The sequence below is a fragment of the Cucurbita pepo genome, chromosome LG11 (assembly GCF_002806865.2).
Source record: "Cucurbita pepo subsp. pepo cultivar mu-cu-16 chromosome LG11, ASM280686v2, whole genome shotgun sequence".
NCBI classification, from domain to species: domain Eukaryota; kingdom Viridiplantae; phylum Streptophyta; class Magnoliopsida; order Cucurbitales; family Cucurbitaceae; genus Cucurbita; species Cucurbita pepo.
The window spans coordinates 1,657,506-1,675,617 of NC_036648.1; the positions used below are offsets into that span (position 1 = coordinate 1,657,506).

The window sequence follows — 18,112 nt, forward strand, 5'->3', positions numbered from 1 at the left end:
ATGATAAATGAGTAGTGATAAGGTTAATAAATAAATAATGTGAATATTGGTTTATTTTATTTTTATTTTTATTTTTATTCTTATTTCCCAAAACTTTTAAAAAGGGAGCATAGATAGTTCATCGGGGCGTACGCTTGAGTTCCCTTCCCTAATCCGGCAAATTTTCTCTTCCACAAAAGTCGTCGCGAATTTTGGCTTTTTCTTTGCTTAGGGTTTCGGGAACTACAAAAAAATTATTCATTTTATTTTTTACAATATGCTTTTTTTTAATTAATATATACTATATACTTCAAATATTTTAAATTTTAAATTTTTATTTTATTTAATTTATGAATTTTTAATTATGTTTAATAGGTTCTAAAATGTTAACTAGGTCTCTATCGCATACAATATTTGTTAATATTGAGATTGAACCGTTACAAATAGTATTAGAGCCCGACACTAGCCCTCAAAAGAGGGTGCATTGTGAGATCTCAGTCAGTTACAGAGGTGAATGAATCATTATTTATAAGGGTGAGCAAACCCAATCAGTTACAGAGTAAACACGGTCAGACCCCGTCAGATATAGAGCAAACCTTGTCAGACATAGTCAGTTATAGAGTAAACCCTGTCAGACACAGTCAGTTACAGAGTAGGCCCAGTCAGTGCTCAGATACAGAGTAGACTTAGTCAGTGCATTGTGAGATCCCAGTCACGTACAGAGGTGAATGAATCATAGAATCATTATTTATAAGGGTGTGTAAACCCAGTCAGTTACAGAGGTGAATGAATCATTACTTATAAGGGTGTGTAAACCTAAACAAGTTTTTTAAAAACATGAGGCTGACAACGATACACAACAGATCAAAGCATACTATCTTTTAATCGTAGGCATAGGCTGTTACACAAATAATAGATTTTCATCATTTAATTTTATATATAATAAATTCTTAACCGTTATTTACAAAATTAAAAATAATTGATTTATTAGATGTAAATTTAAATTTTATTTATAATAAAATTAAATTAAAATCTAACACAAATTTTAAAAATATTTTTACCAGTGATTTTTTATAATTTTTAAAAAGTTTATAAATTATTTAATTATGACGTGATAAATTGATTTCAAATATGTCCGCACAAATCTTAAACGAACGAAATTCAATTAAATAAGAAATTGAAAGTAAAAAACCAATTTAAAAAAGTAGTTGAATCACACGTGGCAGCATTAGGATGAAGGGCCCCACGGGTATCAAACTACGAAAATTGGGCCCAAGTTTGTACCTACTCCAGTCCAATTAATTGTCCATTGTAGCCATCCGTGAAGCCCATGGCAGCTTGTTATCCCACAAGCCCGTTGATTTAGGGCGTTTGACTGACGCGACATTTGATGACGTGCCCCTTTCTCATTTGTCCGTCACCTTTTCCCCAACCACAGATCCCAACTGCTCTTTCACGGCTTCATCCTTTTTCCCTAAACATTAATCATTCCAATTAGCTAGTGATTGTGAAATATCTCCCATATAAAAAAAAATTATGAAATAAAAAAATATTAATCATAACTTATATATTAAAATTTTAACTTTATACGTGACAAATCATTAAAGATTTAATTGTAAAAAAATGATTAAGTCAAAATGTAAAGTTAATAGAGAGGTTAATAATGGTTAATGATGATGTGTGAGCTAGCTAGCATCCATAACGGCTAAATCCTTCCCCTTTTTAGTTCTTTAGATTAATAAAAAAAATAATAATAATAAAAAAATAATCACAACATTCCCCCGAACTTTCATTTTATTTATTATGATCGCTCTCATTCAAATATAAGCTCAGATCATTCATATATATATTTGGGAGAATAATATATTAATAATTTTGTTTGAAAAATAAATTATTTGTTAAAAGAACTTTATAGATTAGGTTATAACTGTAACTTTTATAAGGAGAAAAAGAACATAAGAAAAGTCGGAAATCTTGATTAATTAATTTAGAGCCGTCTTACACACTCGACTATGCTAGAAGAGTTTTGTATAATGTTGCACTTAATTTACTTCATGTTGTTTCAAGAAACTTACCTTATTTTTATATTTATTATTATTATTTTTTTATGAAATAAATCCAACAATTTACATTAATTCAAAATTTGAATGTATGTTTAAAAAGTCTAGAGGTAATGTACGGATTTGCAGAGCTTGACTTTAGTGCACATTGAAAGTGATTTCTCAGGAAAAAGAAGAAGAGATTAATTGGTTAATTATGAGATTAATATGAAATTATAGGGATTTCATACTAATTATGTAATGGAAAATGGTACATGAAATAAAATGGGGGCGCCGCCACTCAATTGGCCAAACCAGAGAGAAACAAATCTGGGTTAGCCAAGAGGAAATAATGACCTCAAATGATCAAAAGTCGGGTCGTTAATTAAATTAGCTAAATTAATTGATATTTTGTACATAATTAGAGGCGGAGATTTATAGTTGAATGTCAAATGGGCTGAGCCTGCAGTCCGGCGGCGGAACGGAGCTCAATTCCGCCGTAATCAAGTAGCTCATCGATCATCTGCTGAATATGATCATCATCCAACGGCTCCCCGCGATCCACGCTCTCTAGTTTGACTTTCTTCGTTGACGTCACGTCGGTTTCCACACCGACGGGAGCAATGCCGGATGTCACGGAAACATCGGTTCGGATTGTGTCGGTTTGAGGGCGACGTGCGGCAGAGGAGGATTGCTTGGTGAGTTGCAAGGAGGCCATGTAGCAGCGGTGTAGCTTGGCGGTTAGAGTAGCCGAGAGAAGGCGGGAAGATGAGGAGCGCGACAGAGAGGCGTCGTAAGGGAAGTTAGTGCGCGCCCTCGGCCCGCACATGAGGCGCGCGGCTTCGTCGTATGCGCGCGCTGCGTCTTCGGCCGTCTCGAACGTGCCCAACCAAATTCTAGTCTTCCTGTATGAACAAAAATCAGTGAACAAAAAGGATGACGAATGGACTTAGTTTAAAGCTAGGAGAATGGACTTACAATAAAGGATGGCGAATTTCGGAGACCCATGAGCCCCAATGGCGCTGTCGGACGCCGCGGAATCTTTGTTGTGGTCTGGGCATGGTGAGCGGAGAGCGAGAGGTTGTGAATGGAAGTGGGAAGAGGGGGTTTAAGTAGAGAAATTGATTGGCATTTTCCAAAGACTGCACTGGCAAGCAATTTGGGTCAATATTGATCGGTCCCACAGGGTGGCTATAGAGCTATGCCCCCCAGTAGTTAGCAGTTGGGCAGGTTGCTAATGCATGTGAAGAATATTGAATAATATATATTATAGGTGAAGGGTTATTTCAAACTCACCAAATTTTATTCACATGATCACCAAATTCGAATAGATTTTGGTCGCTACAAAACAAATGTTCAAACTTTGTTATATGGGTTTTGGAAGTGGAGTTTTAAGGGCAAACTAGAATGCATTGTAAGAGGCCAATATGGTTGGGGGAATGGGCGGAAAATGGTTGCACATGTATTGAACCTCGCACCATGTTTCTGCAACTGCAAACATAACCCATCTGGGAATCACTTCTTCTGCTTTACAATTATTCCCATTCCCCCCATTCTCTCCCTCTTCCCCCATGTGCCTATAAATCCAAATTTCTTCTTCTATCTACCAAACTCTAACCACCAACTTTCCATTTCCATATACATATGGTCCGCTCGCTTTAGTCCGTTACGTATCGCCGTCAGCCTTAAGATTTTAAAATGCTCCATTTCCCTCTCCAACTGACATGGGATCTCACAATCCATCTCCGGAGGTCCAGCATCCACGCTGGCACACCGCTGAGAGATCCCACATTAGTTGGAGAGGGGAACGAAACATTCCTTATAAGAGTGTGGAAACCTCTCGCAGACGCATTTTAAAATCTTAAGGCTGACAATATTTGTTAGTAGTAGGCTTGTGCTGTTACAAATGGTATCGGAGACAGACGCTGGTCTCCAACGGGGTGAATTGTGAAATCCCACGTCGATTCGAGAGGGGAACGAAACATCCCTTATAAGAGTGTGGAAACCTCATAAGAGTACGGAAACCTCTCCCAGACACATTTTATAATCGTGAGGCTTACGGTGATACATAATGGGCTAAAGCTGACAATATTTGCTAATAGTGGGCTTATGCTGTTACAAATGGTATTCGAGCCAGAGACGCAGGCTCCCAACAGGGGTGAATTGTGAGATTCCACATCAGTTATAAAGGGGAACGAAACATCCATCATAAGGGTGTGGAAACCTCTCCTTAGCAAAAGTGTTTTAAAACCGTAAAACCGACGATAATACGTAACAGACCAAAACGAATAATATTTGCTAACAATGGGCTTGGACTGTTACAACACGATACAACCACGATAATGATAAATTCTCATACATGGATATTCAACACGTACATAAAAGTCAAAATTCGAATCGTTGACCTTTTGATTTGCAACATGTTTGTCTGGTTCATGTTTAGGTTGACTCGCGTATCAAACTCATCATCCTCTTGATCCAAGAGAGACAAACAACTCCATAATAAATTGTAGTTGGTTTATATATAGCATTATTTAATCAAGTTAGGGAGAGTTTCATGCCACAAAAGATAGCAAAAATATTTAATTTTGGAAACTTATATTTGTTATAGAATGACTTTATAAGCTTAGTAGATCCATGACAAAGATTTGTTTTCTTATATATATTATACATCGAACGTCCATTATATTCTCAAACTCTTAATTTACGTTACGTTACATAAAAATTTAATAAGACCATGTGCGGTAGGGACACCATACATACAAACAAATAGACAAACAACAACGTCTCCTCTTTTAAGTAATTTGTTTATAATTTCTTGTACTCTTCCCTCGTTTTCATCTGGTCCAAATCAAATGAACCTAACTATAACTATATTTAAATCAGTTTGCTAATGAATTTTAAATAAACGAGTGGTGGTTAATTAATTTTGGAGAATTGGAGGGGTTAGAATGTAAAAAGAAGAAGTTGGAGGGTTGATTGTAAATATGGTGAAGTTTGGTTGACAGCTAAAATGGAAGATTAATTGGTTAAATGAATTAAAAAGAGGTCAAAAAGGGTAGATTTATGCAATCATTTGGACCCACCAAAACTATATAATAAAATAATAATTAATAAATTTTCATATTAACCTATTTCTATACAAAACGCGTAATGTGGGCCCCACACACAACATGGGTGATCATCCCAAATTTGTCCTTTCTCTTATCAAATTTAATTAATTCTATGCTTTAAATATACACACAACGTTAATTATCGTAATATATTATTAAATGACATATTATTAAATGACGTGTTAAATTATGAACAGAAATAATGTGCAGTATGGATATATCGAGTCGATGTCAAGTTGGTTCAGTATCTCGACTCGAGATATCACATGAAGAATCGAACGCAGAAGAAACAAAAGTGTCGGGATTTTGTTCAATGATTCACAGGCGTTTGTAAGCTTGTGGCTCAATTGGCTTGTTTTTNCTTTTTTTTTTTTTTTTTTTTTTTAATGACGCGGTTGCTGAAGAGTAACGCATTGAAGGGGATTGAATTTAATGGCCATCAACGTCATCCTTCTGGATGCTCGTAAAATTTGAATATTAATTACTGTGAAATTAAATTATGATGGAATTTAAAATATAAATGAGTTGATTATTAAGGTAGATAAATAAATAAATAAAATAAAATAAATACTTGGATTATTGGAAAGTAATTAAATGAGATTGGACAAAATAGTCAAGCTCAAGCACGTGCTTCGACTGCCTGAGAGTCAACAGTTTTAACATGGACGAGGGAGAAAATTGGAATAAAATAATTAGCTTTAATAACTTAAAACCATTAATTAAATAACTCTTTTATTTATTTTAAGGATACTTCGGTATTTCTTTACTAAAATCATAGCTATTATCATTGTTTAATTCTCTAATAATTAAATCATTAATTAGCAGATAATTTCGGAGTTTGCTCCCTGCTCCATGTGAAGCTATAAATAAGTAAAATCAATAGAGTTTATACTCAAATTGGACAATATCATATCATTATGGAGAATCGTGATTCCTAACATCGTATCAGAACTATATCAAAAGGATCCTCAAGTGTCAAATAAAGGGTGTATTTTGTTAGAGGATTCCAAAGAAAAGAGTCGAGCCATAGTTAATGAGAGGTTGTTAGACTCTATAGGTTTGAAGATAGACGGTATGGTGTATTTTGTTTGGAGAGAATTGTTGAGGATGGTTTGGAGGGACCCACCAACAAAATCATTATTACTGTCCATTATTATTGAATTAAAAATAAAAAAGATTATTCTTATTAATCACGTTTAATAAAAATTAACCTCTTAAACATGACTTTAAAATTGTTTAGGGAGGCTCAAAGAGGCCTTTCTGGACCAGCCCATTTACATTGTCCGTCGACGAAATGGACTTGGGATTGCCTAGGACCGAGCAATATTATGCTTGCGGTCCACATAAAGTGCTCATCTCCTCTTTCGCTCGTCTTTTCTGAAATTAGGGTTTCTGTTTCTTGTTCGTAGCCCTCGCAGCCGGTTTCCGATTCTCCAAGATGGTAACTGGTTCTTCCTTGTACTGATTTCCGTTTTGTTTTCTCGCTTTGGATTTGTTGTGCATTACACTTCCGGTTGATTTTCTTAAACGTGCGCAGCCGTCGCACAAGACCTTCAGAATCAAGAAGAAGTTGGCGAAGAAGATGAGACAGAACAGGCCTATTCCTCACTGGATCCGTCTTAGGACTGACAATACCATTAGGTCTCTACTCTTCCGTTTTCTTTTACTCAATGTTCTCGTTTCATTATTTCTCATTTCAAAATCTAACGCTGCATTTTGATGAATATTTCAGGTACAATGCGAAGCGAAGGCACTGGCGCCGCACCAAACTCGGATTTTGAGGTGTTTTGCATGTGATTTTCTCTTCATCCTTGGAAATTGTTTTTATCCTAATTAAGCGTTAGTAGTGGAGAAGACAGAGAATATAGAGATAGATGTTTGAATTTTTGCCTCTCAATTAAGAATTTATCGAAGAGAATCTCGAGTAGTCTTTAGGGCTACTTTCTATGTTAAATTTATATCTGGAGTGATGTCAATTCGGAAGTTAATTCGTGTTGGTTTAGTTCAGTTTGGTGCCATTTCTTCTAACGCTAGTGCAGAGTTTTGTTATGGTCTTGATCATTGAAGTATTCAGGTGGATGAGATGAGTTTAGTATCTACTAGATCATCGATTGACTGGGCGCATTAGCTTGCGTATCTGAACAAATTAACTCCTACAAGTTTGTCGTATGGATTTAGTTGTTAAATCTCTTCCTCTATGTTGGAACTTTGATTTTGATTCATGAACATTCATTCAGTTTCTGTTTGTGTCTGGAACTCTTCACTACATTTCATGCTTAGTTTCTATCAGATCAGTGATCATAAACGTTCTATCTAACTGTCCATTTTCAAATTTTCAAGTTTCATTTCTGGTTTAAGAACAAAATTGACTTTCAAGCTATAAGTAATATGACTTATCGCCATATATGTCTCTTCATGTGATGAACAACCGAGAAATAAGGTTGTAATGGCCTTTGGAGTTCCCAGGTGATTACTAAATTTACAGGCTATTAACTTGGCCTTCAAATTAGAAAATGCACAGTCTAGTCACTTTTTATGTAACATCTCAAATTCAAATGTTTTCTCTTTAGGATTGCCCCATGTGGCTAGTGGAGAAGTTTTCGCACTTTTATAATAAATGTTTCGTTCCCAAGGGATTCCACAATTTCACCCTTGGGGGACTAGTGTCCTTGCTAATATATTATCTGGTGTCTGCCTCTGATAGTATTTGTAACAGTCCAATTCCATAAATGTTATCTGTTTTGACTGGTTACGTATTGTCATCAATGTTATAGTTTTAAAACACACAAGAAGAGGTTTTCACTTAATTATCAATGTTATAGTTTTAAAACACACAAGTGTTTTAAAACACACAAGAAGAGGTTTTCACTTAATTATAAGAAATGTTTTGTTTTTATTTCATTGAGAAGTTTAATTTTTGTTTGGTTCTCTCGGTAAGAAATTTTAATTTTCTAAGATATTGAATTAAATATTATATTTGATTTATAACTTTGAGATATTGAATTAAATATTATGTTTGTTAATTCATAGATTTATAACTTTGTTTTTGTAAAAATAAGCGTTTCGTTTCCAAATAAGTGAATTAACAATAAAACCTATTATTACGAAATAGGTCACTAAAAGGGTATATTTTTAAATGAGACTAAAAAATAATCTTTTTATATATAAAAAAAAATGTAATAGTTTGACAGTTAAATACAAAACTACCCCGGGAGATAGCTTAAATCCGTTTTAGAAAATGATAAATTAAATTAAAAGGTTTATGAATTAAATGAGGATAATTGTTGCGGATAAAGTCCAAGTCCCGGACACGTGGCTTCATATTAAGACACGAATGCAATCCATAAATTCAGTAGTCCATTCTCTCCCTCTCATGCAACCAGAATTACCATTTCAGCCACAACACAGAGTAGAGATCCGACGAGCGCCGTGTTGCTGCGAAGTCCCCCATTGCCTACTCTCTCCCCTCATCCTCTCTGCGAACTCCGATCTCCATTTGTATTGATCCGAGTTTCATTGATTTTCTGTTGCTCCATTCCTGAGCTTATTTCTTCCTGCGTGGATTTAGATGGCGTCCTCTATCCTCTCGCTTGCTTCCGCCTCACTTTCCTCCCTTGAGAACAAGGTTTTCTCTTCCTTCTGTTTACTATCGCTTTCGTTCTTACGTTGTTTTTCTCTCTGGTCTCGATTTTTTTTTTTTTTACTTTTTGATACTTGATTGAATGTAGTAGTTTATAACTAATGAGGAACAATTACGCGTTCCGCTCCTTTAGCAGGGGAAGTTGAACCTTGGAAGTAACTGTCTAAGCTTTGATCGGGACAAAAAAAATCCACTCGCGAAGACGAAGGTATTCTTCGCTCTTCTTTCTCTTTTTATATCAATATTAATTAGTTAACATCTCTTCATTTTATGTTTATATGTGTTTTATCTTGATATGTTATTCGTTCATTAGATCGAGTGTTTATATGTCTTTTTTGCATTCTGTCTTACCTCTGAAGGATATCTGTGCAACCGCTGTTATGATTCATGGATATATAATGAGGTGTTAGTTGGCCTTATCTCTAAATTTTATTGCTTATCCTGGTTGTTGAAGTTAGCGAGGGGTATACTGGAGTGGGGTGCAGGGAAGTGAAAGGCAGATTGATGCAGTACTGTTTTTTGATTTTCAGTCCTTGAGCAGGATATCTATGGTTGCTTCAGTTAATGTCTCTCGGTTTGAGGGGATAACGATGGCACCTCCTGATCCAATTCTTGGAGTTTCTGAGGCTTTCAAAGCAGATACCCACGGAAACAAACTCAACTTGGGAGTTGGTGCATATCGCACTGAAGAGCTGCAACCTTATGTTCTTGATGTTGTGAAGAAGGTTAACATCTATCCCTATCCGATTCTGTAATCGGGTTGGTAGAACCTTCTATTTTATTGAATTTGACTTCTTTGATTAAACAGGTTGAGAAACATATGCTGGAGAGGGGAGATAACAAAGAGGTACACTGATTGTTCTGCAACTGAATGTTATTTGAAATTCTTATCTGACTCAAGGATGCTGTAACTAACCTATTTTCAATGTGTAGTATCTCCCAATTGAAGGTCTAGCAGCATTTAATAAGGCGACTGCAGAATTGTTATTTGGAGCTGATAACCCAGTTATCAAGCAACAACGTGTATGTCAAACTTCAGCTTGAAACTACATTTTCTTTCTTAACAATGGATTCTTGTTTTAAAAAAGAATCGATGAGATATTAGTGTTGTGAAGTATGATCCAGTTTGGTTTTATTTATTCCGTACTTTCCTAGGTTGCGACTATCCAAGGTCTGTCAGGGACTGGTTCTCTTAGAGTAGCTGCAGCTCTTATAGAACGATACTTTCCTGGTGCTCAAGTCCTAATATCTTCTCCAACTTGGGGTTTGTATTGATTATGTTCACTTTACTACTTATTTGGCTTGGTCCTTGGCAGACTAATTTTTCATTGCCAGGAAATATTCACTTCAGGGAATCATAAAAATATTTTCAATGATGCAAGAGTTCCATGGTCTGAGTATCGATATTACGACCCTAAAACAGTTGGTTTGGATTTTGAGGGAATGATGTCTGATATTAAGGTAATTGCCTGGCCGTATAATTTTCTCCTTGTTACATTTGTCTTGACATGCTAATTCTTAATTTATTCCGAAGTTTTCCTGCTTTTATTTTATCGATGATTTTCTAGCTCTCTACATTGTCTTTCCCCTATCATCTTCCAGGCAGCACCTGAAGGATCTTTTGTGCTGCTTCATGGTTGTGCTCACAACCCAACTGGCATTGACCCAACACCTGAGCAGTGGGAAAAAATTGCTGATGTCATTCAGGAGAAGAACCACGTTCCATTTTTTGATGTTGCATATCAGGTATTGACTCTTTGAAAAGAAAAGGCTACCTTAGTATTTGGTTGCAACTTGGAGTTTGGTGCATCAATATGCAGTTATGTTTTGGTGAATTTGATCTTTTTTTTTCATGCCTTCTTAAATTTTGAGGGGTGGTACATGCCTGAAAAGTTTAGATCTCCATAATTTCAATACTTCAAAAAGAATCGTTTGAAAGAACCCATTCTAAATAATTTTTTCCTCTGAGTTCTAGGGATTTGCTAGTGGCAGCCTTGATGCAGATGCAGCATCTGTTAGGCTGTTTGCTGCTCGTGGTTTGGAGCTTCTGGTTGCTCAATCATATAGTAAAAATCTTGGACTTTATGCTGAAAGGATTGGGGCTATTAACATTGTCTGCTCATCAGCAGATGCAGCAACAAGGTGCAGCGAGCAAAATTTTATGCACTGTCCTTTCCATGATATTTTACGTTAATTATCATTCTGTTGCTCAAATTGTTCTTGAAATGCATAAGAACCTAACTAGAAGATGCTTATAAGATCTGTTTTATATATAATATTGTACTATTACACAAAAGAAAATGAAATAGGCGCTTCAACATTCTTCTGCAGGTTCAGAAAAAAACTTGAATAAGAGATGCATTGCTTGCGTAATGTTCAGGGTTAAATCAAATTATTTTTTATTCGTTTAGTTCATTCTGATTAGTCATCTCTTATTTTCATGATGATTAATGTATTGAGTTTTCTCGTTGAAGTCTGGAGTTTGGGGAAGTGGTGCATTTGGTTTTATTCCTAGAAGTTCTTAATGGGCACCTTTATATTTTAGGGTCAAGAGCCAGCTGAAGAGGATTGCTCGACCAATGTACTCAAATCCTCCAGTTCATGGCGCTAAAATTGTTGCTAATATTGTTGGAGATCCAGCACTATTTAACGAGTGGAAAGCAGAAATGGAAATGATGGCGGGAAGGATAAAGAATGTTAGACAGAAGCTCTATGATAGTCTCTGTGCAAAAGATAGAAGTGGAAAAGATTGGTCCTTTATACTCGAGCAGATTGGCATGTTCTCATTCACAGGCTTAAGCAAAGTTCAGGTAAGTCTTGTAGATTAATCAACTTTTATCTACTGTTCGGAAAAATTGATACAAGGTACTTTCCAGTTTGCCTTTTCGATCCAAAATCATAAATTGGGAAACAATGCTAGGCTTCTTGACATGTTCTATCAGAACTGATTCTAATAGTCTTCTATTGCTTTATCTGATTTCTTTTTCATTTTTCGTCAACAACGCAAATTTTGCAAATTATGTGAATCTTTATTCTTTATGTTCGAGCAGAGTGATAATATGACAGACAAGTGGCACGTATACATGACAAAGGATGGACGGATATCTTTGGCTGGATTGTCGTTAGCTAAATGTGAATATCTCGCAGATGCCATCATTGATTCATTCCACAATGTACGGTAAAATAGATGTGATAGGAAATACGATGAAAATATTGCTTCAAAGTTTTGTTTTCATGTCTTGTATTCATGAGCGATCAAATAATTAAGGCTTCTTAGCTGAATCTAAGTTTAGCTGAGACATTGATCTAAATTATGTACTAAAGTGGCTCAGAGAAAGTCAGACTTCGTTCAAGATCAAGTTTGAAGCAATCTGTAATATTTCCCAGTAGTTAAGCTATTGGTATTTATTTTATTTGCATGTTGGTATTTTTCATCAACGGTGGCAGTTCTGATCTTTAGACCATTATGCACACTTATCTCTAGATTCCAAGCATCTCCCATCTGTTATAATAGTTCATAAACTTTCATGTATTGATTCTGTCTCATGGAATGTGGTTAGATTAGCTGTTTCTGGATTAGGTATTTTGTACTGTGATCATTCGAACACTCGAGAAACCCGAGATGAATGAAAACTAAAGTGACGATAATCTACGTGGAAGAGTTTTTGTTCAGGAGGTGTTGCGATGTTGGTCGATAGCATCAAGCTAAATAGGGATAGAGTATGATGATTGAAAGTAGAGGTATTAAACTCTTCCTCTTCCATTTATGTTAGCCCAATAATTCTATAGATGCAAGATACGAAAGGAAAAATGCCTTTTCTTGTTGCCTTTCTTTTGGTTTTCATTTAAATAGCTTCTTCAAATTAAGATATATTATTTATTGATAGGTTATAGAAAATATTTACATGAGTATGAGTGAGTATGAGTGTTGTAACAGTCAAAGTCTATCGCTAGCAGATATTGTCTCTTTGAATTTTTCTTTTCGGGCTTTCCCGTATGTTAGAGAGAGGTTTTCGCATCCTCACAAAAATGCTTCTTTCCCTCTCCAACCAATATGAGATCTCACCGGTTTAATTTCGGTAATAAATAGTAAGAATTTGCAGCAAGAAATCATCAAGGTCTAAACTAGTTAAACCTGTCAAGAGTTATCACTTCAAGAGTCGACTAACTATATTACTTTTTAGAGTGTGCCTCGATGACCATGTACACAAAATTATACATTTTTATTGTTTCTGTGGAGGATAAAAAAAATATATGCAGTAAGACATTCCACCAGTCCTCACAAGGATTTCAACCAAGCACCAAGAGCAATTGGTGTTCATATCATCATCCATCCCAGCAATCATATTTGCAGAAATAAGAACAAATATGATTGAAAGAATCATGTATTTGAGCATTGAAGAACCCTGAAACCAGAGCTGTAGTATATCATGAAACGCTTCTCTTTCTCTCACTTCTTCCTACCAACTAATAGCTAAGCTGGAGCCACAGGAGCTGCTGCTTGTGTTGATGATCTGAGAGTCCCTCCAAGCTCAACGGGAACAAGAGGAATAAGAGAGTGCAAAACATCTGTTATTAGGGGACGGTAGCTCGGTTCGGGCTGCACGCACAATACAGCAACAGCAGCAACCTACACCAACCCATAATACGGTATGAACTCTCCAATTACATAAAAAATAGTTACTCCCCAGCCCTCATAGCTCCAATTACAGTATTTACTAACCTGAAATAAATGTTTCGGGTCCATTGTGTTTTTGATCACCGGGTCAATGATTTCAGGCAACTTTGATCTATCAGTGAGCTGAGGCATAGCCTGCAAGGAAATAAAATTACCAATTAAAGGTTTGTAAGATTGAGAAACGTGTTGAATATCATTAGTGATTTGGTTAAGCAGGAGCTCTACCCATGTGACTATGGATTGGCATTGAGATGGTGCCAGTTTTTCAACAGGCCTTCTTCCTAAAAGAAGCTCCAAAAGCACCACACCAAATGCGTAAACATCACTCTTATCAGTCAATTTACCTGTACAAGTAATCATTTTCTTTACCACAAAAACCAAATTTGTGCAGGAATTAGGTGGCTATGTGGAGCTGAAGCAGCCAACACTGCCACATTCAAATTACAAACAAGTTGAAAACGAAATCATAGTTAACAAGCTAGTGGAGGGAGATGATAGTAAATCTTCATGAACCAGGTTTTTCTTCACAGTGCTCAACCACTAGCTCTTTTTCTTTCCTCTTTTTTCTTGTCTACTGCTTTTGGTTGCATGCTGCTGACCCTTTTAAAAATGAGACTAGATTCCAAGACAGATGAGATGGCCCACTATTATAATCATATCCCTTTATCAATTTTCTTCTGAAAAGAAGGAAAAAAAAAAACTCTTTTTGAGCTAGCTGTGGCCTCCACCTAGCACTTGATATCAATTACCAACGAGTTTTGGGGTTTAGAGATAAAAGCTTAAGCAAATTGAAACATGATAAGACCCTTTTAGTATCTGAAAAGACAAGTTCCATCAACTACACCATCTCACAGAACAGAGTGAAAATTATCTTAAAAGTTACTTAACTAATCAGCTCCAAATTACGTTTTATAACACTAATTATTCCTGTAATTACAGTGATATAACATGTTAATCACATTAACTTTTAACGAATTGTACAATAAACCTTAAATTAATGGAATTTTGAGCATCAAGGGAAAGGCATGAAGAAATGTACTGTAATTTGACATACCATCTAAAAGATACTCTGGAGCAACATAACCCATCGTCCCAGAAAGCTTTATATCGTTCTTGTTTTGTGCTCCAACAATTACAGACAGGCCAAAATCCGAAAGCTGAACCCACAACACAAAAGGAGAAGAATTTCAGGTCCCTCTCTTCGATTTTGTTCTTCTTTTAAATAATAAATGAAAATAAAAAGCAGTGGATTGGAGTTTTTCAAACTTTGAATGATGAATTATTGTACCTTGGCATTGAAATTTGCATCTAAAAGAATATTGGAGGATTTCAGATCTCTATGTATTACTGCAGGTTTGCAGTGCTCATGCAGATATTCTAATCCTCTGCTCAACAGTTTTCAAATGTCAGAAACACTCACAAGCAGGAAGCCCAAAACAATGAGAAATTATCAGCCACTCCCAATTTTGTAAGTAAAAGTATCTCCAATTTGTATTCAGATTTTGTGCTAAGAGGCCTTTGATGAATAATTTTCTAGAAGAAGAGATCTTGAGTTTTGTAAAAACAAAAAACAATCTCACCTAGCTGCATCAAGAGCAATCTTCATGCGCATGTGCCATGTTAATGTCTCTCCATGTGAAGGTCCTAAAAACATTAAACATTTCATTTCAGACAACTCTGACCAAGTAGGGCATAAATAATCATATAGCCAATTAATTAATGAACCAAAAAAGGAAGGTAAGAGAGCCTTTGATTCTGTGTTTTACCATGTAACAGTGTCTCTAATGATCCGTTTTCCATCAGCTCGTACACAATAAGCCTTGATTCTCCATGAATGGTGTAACCCAGAAGGCGGATGATGTTTGAGTGCTGAATTTTGCTCAATAGATCAACTTCATTCTGCCAAATTTCAAGGTATGGAGTTCAGTTTTCTTGTTGATTGCTAGAGAATATAAGGAATCAAAGAAACAGAACCTCAAATTCTTTCTCTGCGTCCTTGTCGTTACATTCTAGTTTCTTCACAGCAACATAAAGGTTTTGTTCTAAACGAGCCTTGTAAACCCTCCCAAATCCACCCTCCCCTAGAATGTTACTTTCCTGGAAAACGTTGGTGGCTTTTTCCAGCACCTCGTAATCAATGAGTGGAACAGATACTTTATTGTGACCCACCATTTTGTTTGAGCTGAATTTTCTCAAAATTGGAGCTAACCCAACCAGACCCTTCTCGGCATCTTCAAATCCAAAAAAAGAAACCCACCCCATGTTATATTGGAGGATATGATCGATACAAATCGGATAAAAACGGCAGAAGTGAGTTACCTGATCTCTGAACGTTTCGTTTATGGAAGTTGGGGGAGTTTCTTCTGTAATAAACCCACAAAAACAGTGAAACCACTAAGACTGCACCGAATGAGGCACAAACGATAAGGACAATCGGCATTTTCTTGTGGGCTTCGCTTCTAAGGCTCTCCATTTCCATCGGGATTCCTGGAAACACAAAACAGAGGAAATTTGAAAACCAGAGCAGTGGAGAGGAAGAGATCTGTGAAGTACCCACCTGGAGGGGAAGCAGCCATGGAATCCAGGAATGGAGAAATGGGAGAAGGAAACGGAGAGGCAGCCACCAAAACAGAGAGGAATGGAAGAGGAAGAGAAGGAAGAAGAAGAAGGGCGAGAGGAAGGAGATGAAGAAGCTTCATTAACGGAACTTTATTTTTGTCACGGATTACATGAAAGGTACGAAGAAAGAGAGAGATGGGTGTCGTCTGGTTCTGTGAAAACAAGAAAGAGGGCGTGATTCTGGCTTCTTTTGGGATTGGAAATGGAAATGGAAAGAACTTGTTCTTCTCTCTTCTGCGCAGAAAATNGATTGTGGGCTGCATACCAATCATGTGGGAAAGAGCTTTTAAAATCCCATTTCTCTCTCTCTCTCCAAGACGCCATGAACAGTTACAGTGAAGAAGGGGCGAGAGACAGAATCATCTTGTAGTGGGTAGATGACCAACCCTCCTTGGAATTTCATTTCTAAACAGATCAAAAGTCTCGTCCACCTTGGCTAATTAAGAGGTTGATCGTGAATTTATAAATTTATAAATAAAGAATACATATTCATTGGTATAACTTTTTTTTGAAAAGTGAAAAACAAAGCTACGAGAGTTTAGTTCAATATGTACAATATCCTACCATTGTTGAAGGTCGTGATTTCTAACCGCCCACACTTTTATAGATCCGAATTTACTTAAGTAATATCTTTAAATCAAGTCGAAATGACATTTTGAATCTTTCTTAATTGAAATGAACAAATTTTATAACTTTAGTTTGCAGTTGCTTCTTAAATGAGTTAGTGAGTGACTTAAAGAAGTTGATGAACAGTTCAAGAAAAAAAAAGTATGATGTAATTAATAAGCAACACATTAATTTGAGTATCTTGTCCTAAGGTGTTAGATACTAAATTCTATTAGGGTATTGCTTGTTAAAGACTAGTTCAATTATGAATTAAATGCAAAGAAACTGAAAGAAAACAACATAAAGTTAATAGGCAAGAGAAAAATACATATTTCTAGAATGACTTTCTCCTCCCGTCCCTATTCATAAGGCTAAGCAAACATCAAAATCTTAGATTCTTGATCAAATAATAAACGCATTGAAGCTAGCTTTAATGATTAGCTAACAATCGTTTACAGTTGGATCATGAAAAAAATAGTTATTACAAGTCAGATATATTATGTTCGATTTATTGATTTTTTTTTGTTGGATCTTATTATTTATTTTGTAATCTAGATCTTGGGTATATGTTAGGATATTAACGTGACCAACTCCATAATAATGGAAATATGTTTTTTTTTTTTTTAAATGGTATGCTTTTTATTTAAACTATATATTAAATTAGGAATAGATGGAGAAATTAGACTTCCATGTATTGGAAACCAAGATCCCATCATGTTAGTATATTATTATTATTATTATTATCTAAGACATAAATAAAAATTAGAAAGAAAAAAAAAAAGTGAAGTCAGCTAGCAACGACAAAACATGGAGCTGACTTTAGTAGGCCTCTATTTTTTAAATAAATAAATATGTCTGCATAGTACATAGTACAAATGGAGTAGATCTCTCCATTTAACTTTAGGTTAAAAAATTATAAAGAAAATAAAAAATGAGTTATATTTACGAACATTAAGAAATTAATAATACTTAATTTTGATTAAGAAAGATAAGAAAAAATATAATAGTTTTGTTCATTAAAATTTATTTATTTATTTATGTATATATATAAATGTAATTGAGGGACCCAAATATAAATAATTAAGAGGAAAAAAGTGGAATGCGTGCGTGACACGCTTTTAATGAACTTTGAAAAAAGATTTCAAATTCCAATTTGCAGAAATGGTTTGGAAAAAAGTGAACATGTTTTTTGAAAAACGAGTGCTTTTATTTTCTCCCAACCGACACACCTTTTTGTCATTCTTTTCTCCTACCGACATGTCGTCCCTCCTCTCATCGGCCCATAAAGACTTCCATCAAGCCCAACTTCAAGCCCATTCCCCCCCTAATGGCCCATTTACCATATTATTATCATTGCTTTTATTATAATGAATTCCGCCATTAATTATTCAATATCTAAAATTAATTTCTCGTCTATTATTAGCAATTATAACTACCC

The 18,112-nt window shown here is 35.6% G+C and overlaps 4 protein-coding genes and 1 long non-coding RNA gene across 6 annotated transcripts; 3 read left to right on the forward strand and 2 right to left on the reverse strand.

The window, feature by feature from the left end:
- Positions 1-2,241: 2,241 nt before the first annotated feature.
- Positions 2,242-3,508, reverse strand: LOC111805764 (ethylene-responsive transcription factor ERF003-like). Its single transcript, XM_023690981.1, has 2 exons — positions 2,997-3,508; positions 2,242-2,923 (listed from the first exon to the last, which is right to left on the reverse strand). The coding sequence occupies exons 1-2, from the start codon at positions 3,077-3,079 to the stop codon at positions 2,467-2,469; spliced, it is 540 nt and encodes a 179-aa protein (XP_023546749.1). The 5' UTR covers positions 3,080-3,508; the 3' UTR covers positions 2,242-2,466.
- A 2,938-nt stretch (positions 3,509-6,446) lies between these two features.
- Positions 6,447-7,367, forward strand: LOC111805050 (60S ribosomal protein L39). Its single transcript, XM_023689919.1, has 3 exons — positions 6,447-6,572; positions 6,669-6,772; positions 6,864-7,367. Exons 1-3 carry the CDS (start codon positions 6,570-6,572, stop codon positions 6,910-6,912), a joined length of 156 nt encoding a protein of 51 aa, XP_023545687.1. The 5' UTR covers positions 6,447-6,569; the 3' UTR covers positions 6,913-7,367.
- Positions 7,368-8,498: 1,131 nt separating this feature from the next.
- On the forward strand, positions 8,499-12,235 carry LOC111805203 (aspartate aminotransferase, chloroplastic). Of its 2 annotated transcripts, none has more exons than XM_023690142.1 (11): positions 8,499-8,756; positions 8,905-8,979; positions 9,302-9,496; positions 9,580-9,618; positions 9,705-9,794; positions 9,927-10,035; positions 10,123-10,232; positions 10,374-10,517; positions 10,747-10,913; positions 11,317-11,581; positions 11,822-12,235. In XM_023690142.1, the coding sequence occupies exons 1-11, from the start codon at positions 8,700-8,702 to the stop codon at positions 11,951-11,953; spliced, it is 1,383 nt and encodes a 460-aa protein (XP_023545910.1). In that variant the 5' UTR covers positions 8,499-8,699; the 3' UTR covers positions 11,954-12,235. The 2 variants fall into 2 exon arrangements, with proteins under 2 accessions (XP_023545910.1, XP_023545911.1); XM_023690143.1 differs by having other exon boundaries at positions 8,908-8,979.
- A 681-nt stretch (positions 12,236-12,916) lies between these two features.
- Positions 12,917-16,309, reverse strand: LOC111805204 (probable receptor-like protein kinase At1g80640). The gene is made up of 10 exons (XM_023690144.1): positions 16,007-16,309; positions 15,769-15,936; positions 15,424-15,680; positions 15,216-15,348; positions 15,030-15,093; positions 14,738-14,834; positions 14,504-14,606; positions 13,675-13,793; positions 13,495-13,584; positions 12,917-13,401 (listed from the first exon to the last, which is right to left on the reverse strand). The coding sequence occupies exons 1-10, from the start codon at positions 16,146-16,148 to the stop codon at positions 13,246-13,248; spliced, it is 1,329 nt and encodes a 442-aa protein (XP_023545912.1). The 5' UTR covers positions 16,149-16,309; the 3' UTR covers positions 12,917-13,245.
- LOC111805205 lies at positions 14,549-15,513 on the forward strand. Its single transcript, XR_002816623.1, has 3 exons — positions 14,549-14,640; positions 14,803-14,917; positions 15,253-15,513. It is a non-coding gene; the product is annotated as an uncharacterized LOC111805205 (long non-coding RNA).
- Positions 16,310-18,112: the final 1,803 nt, after the last annotated feature.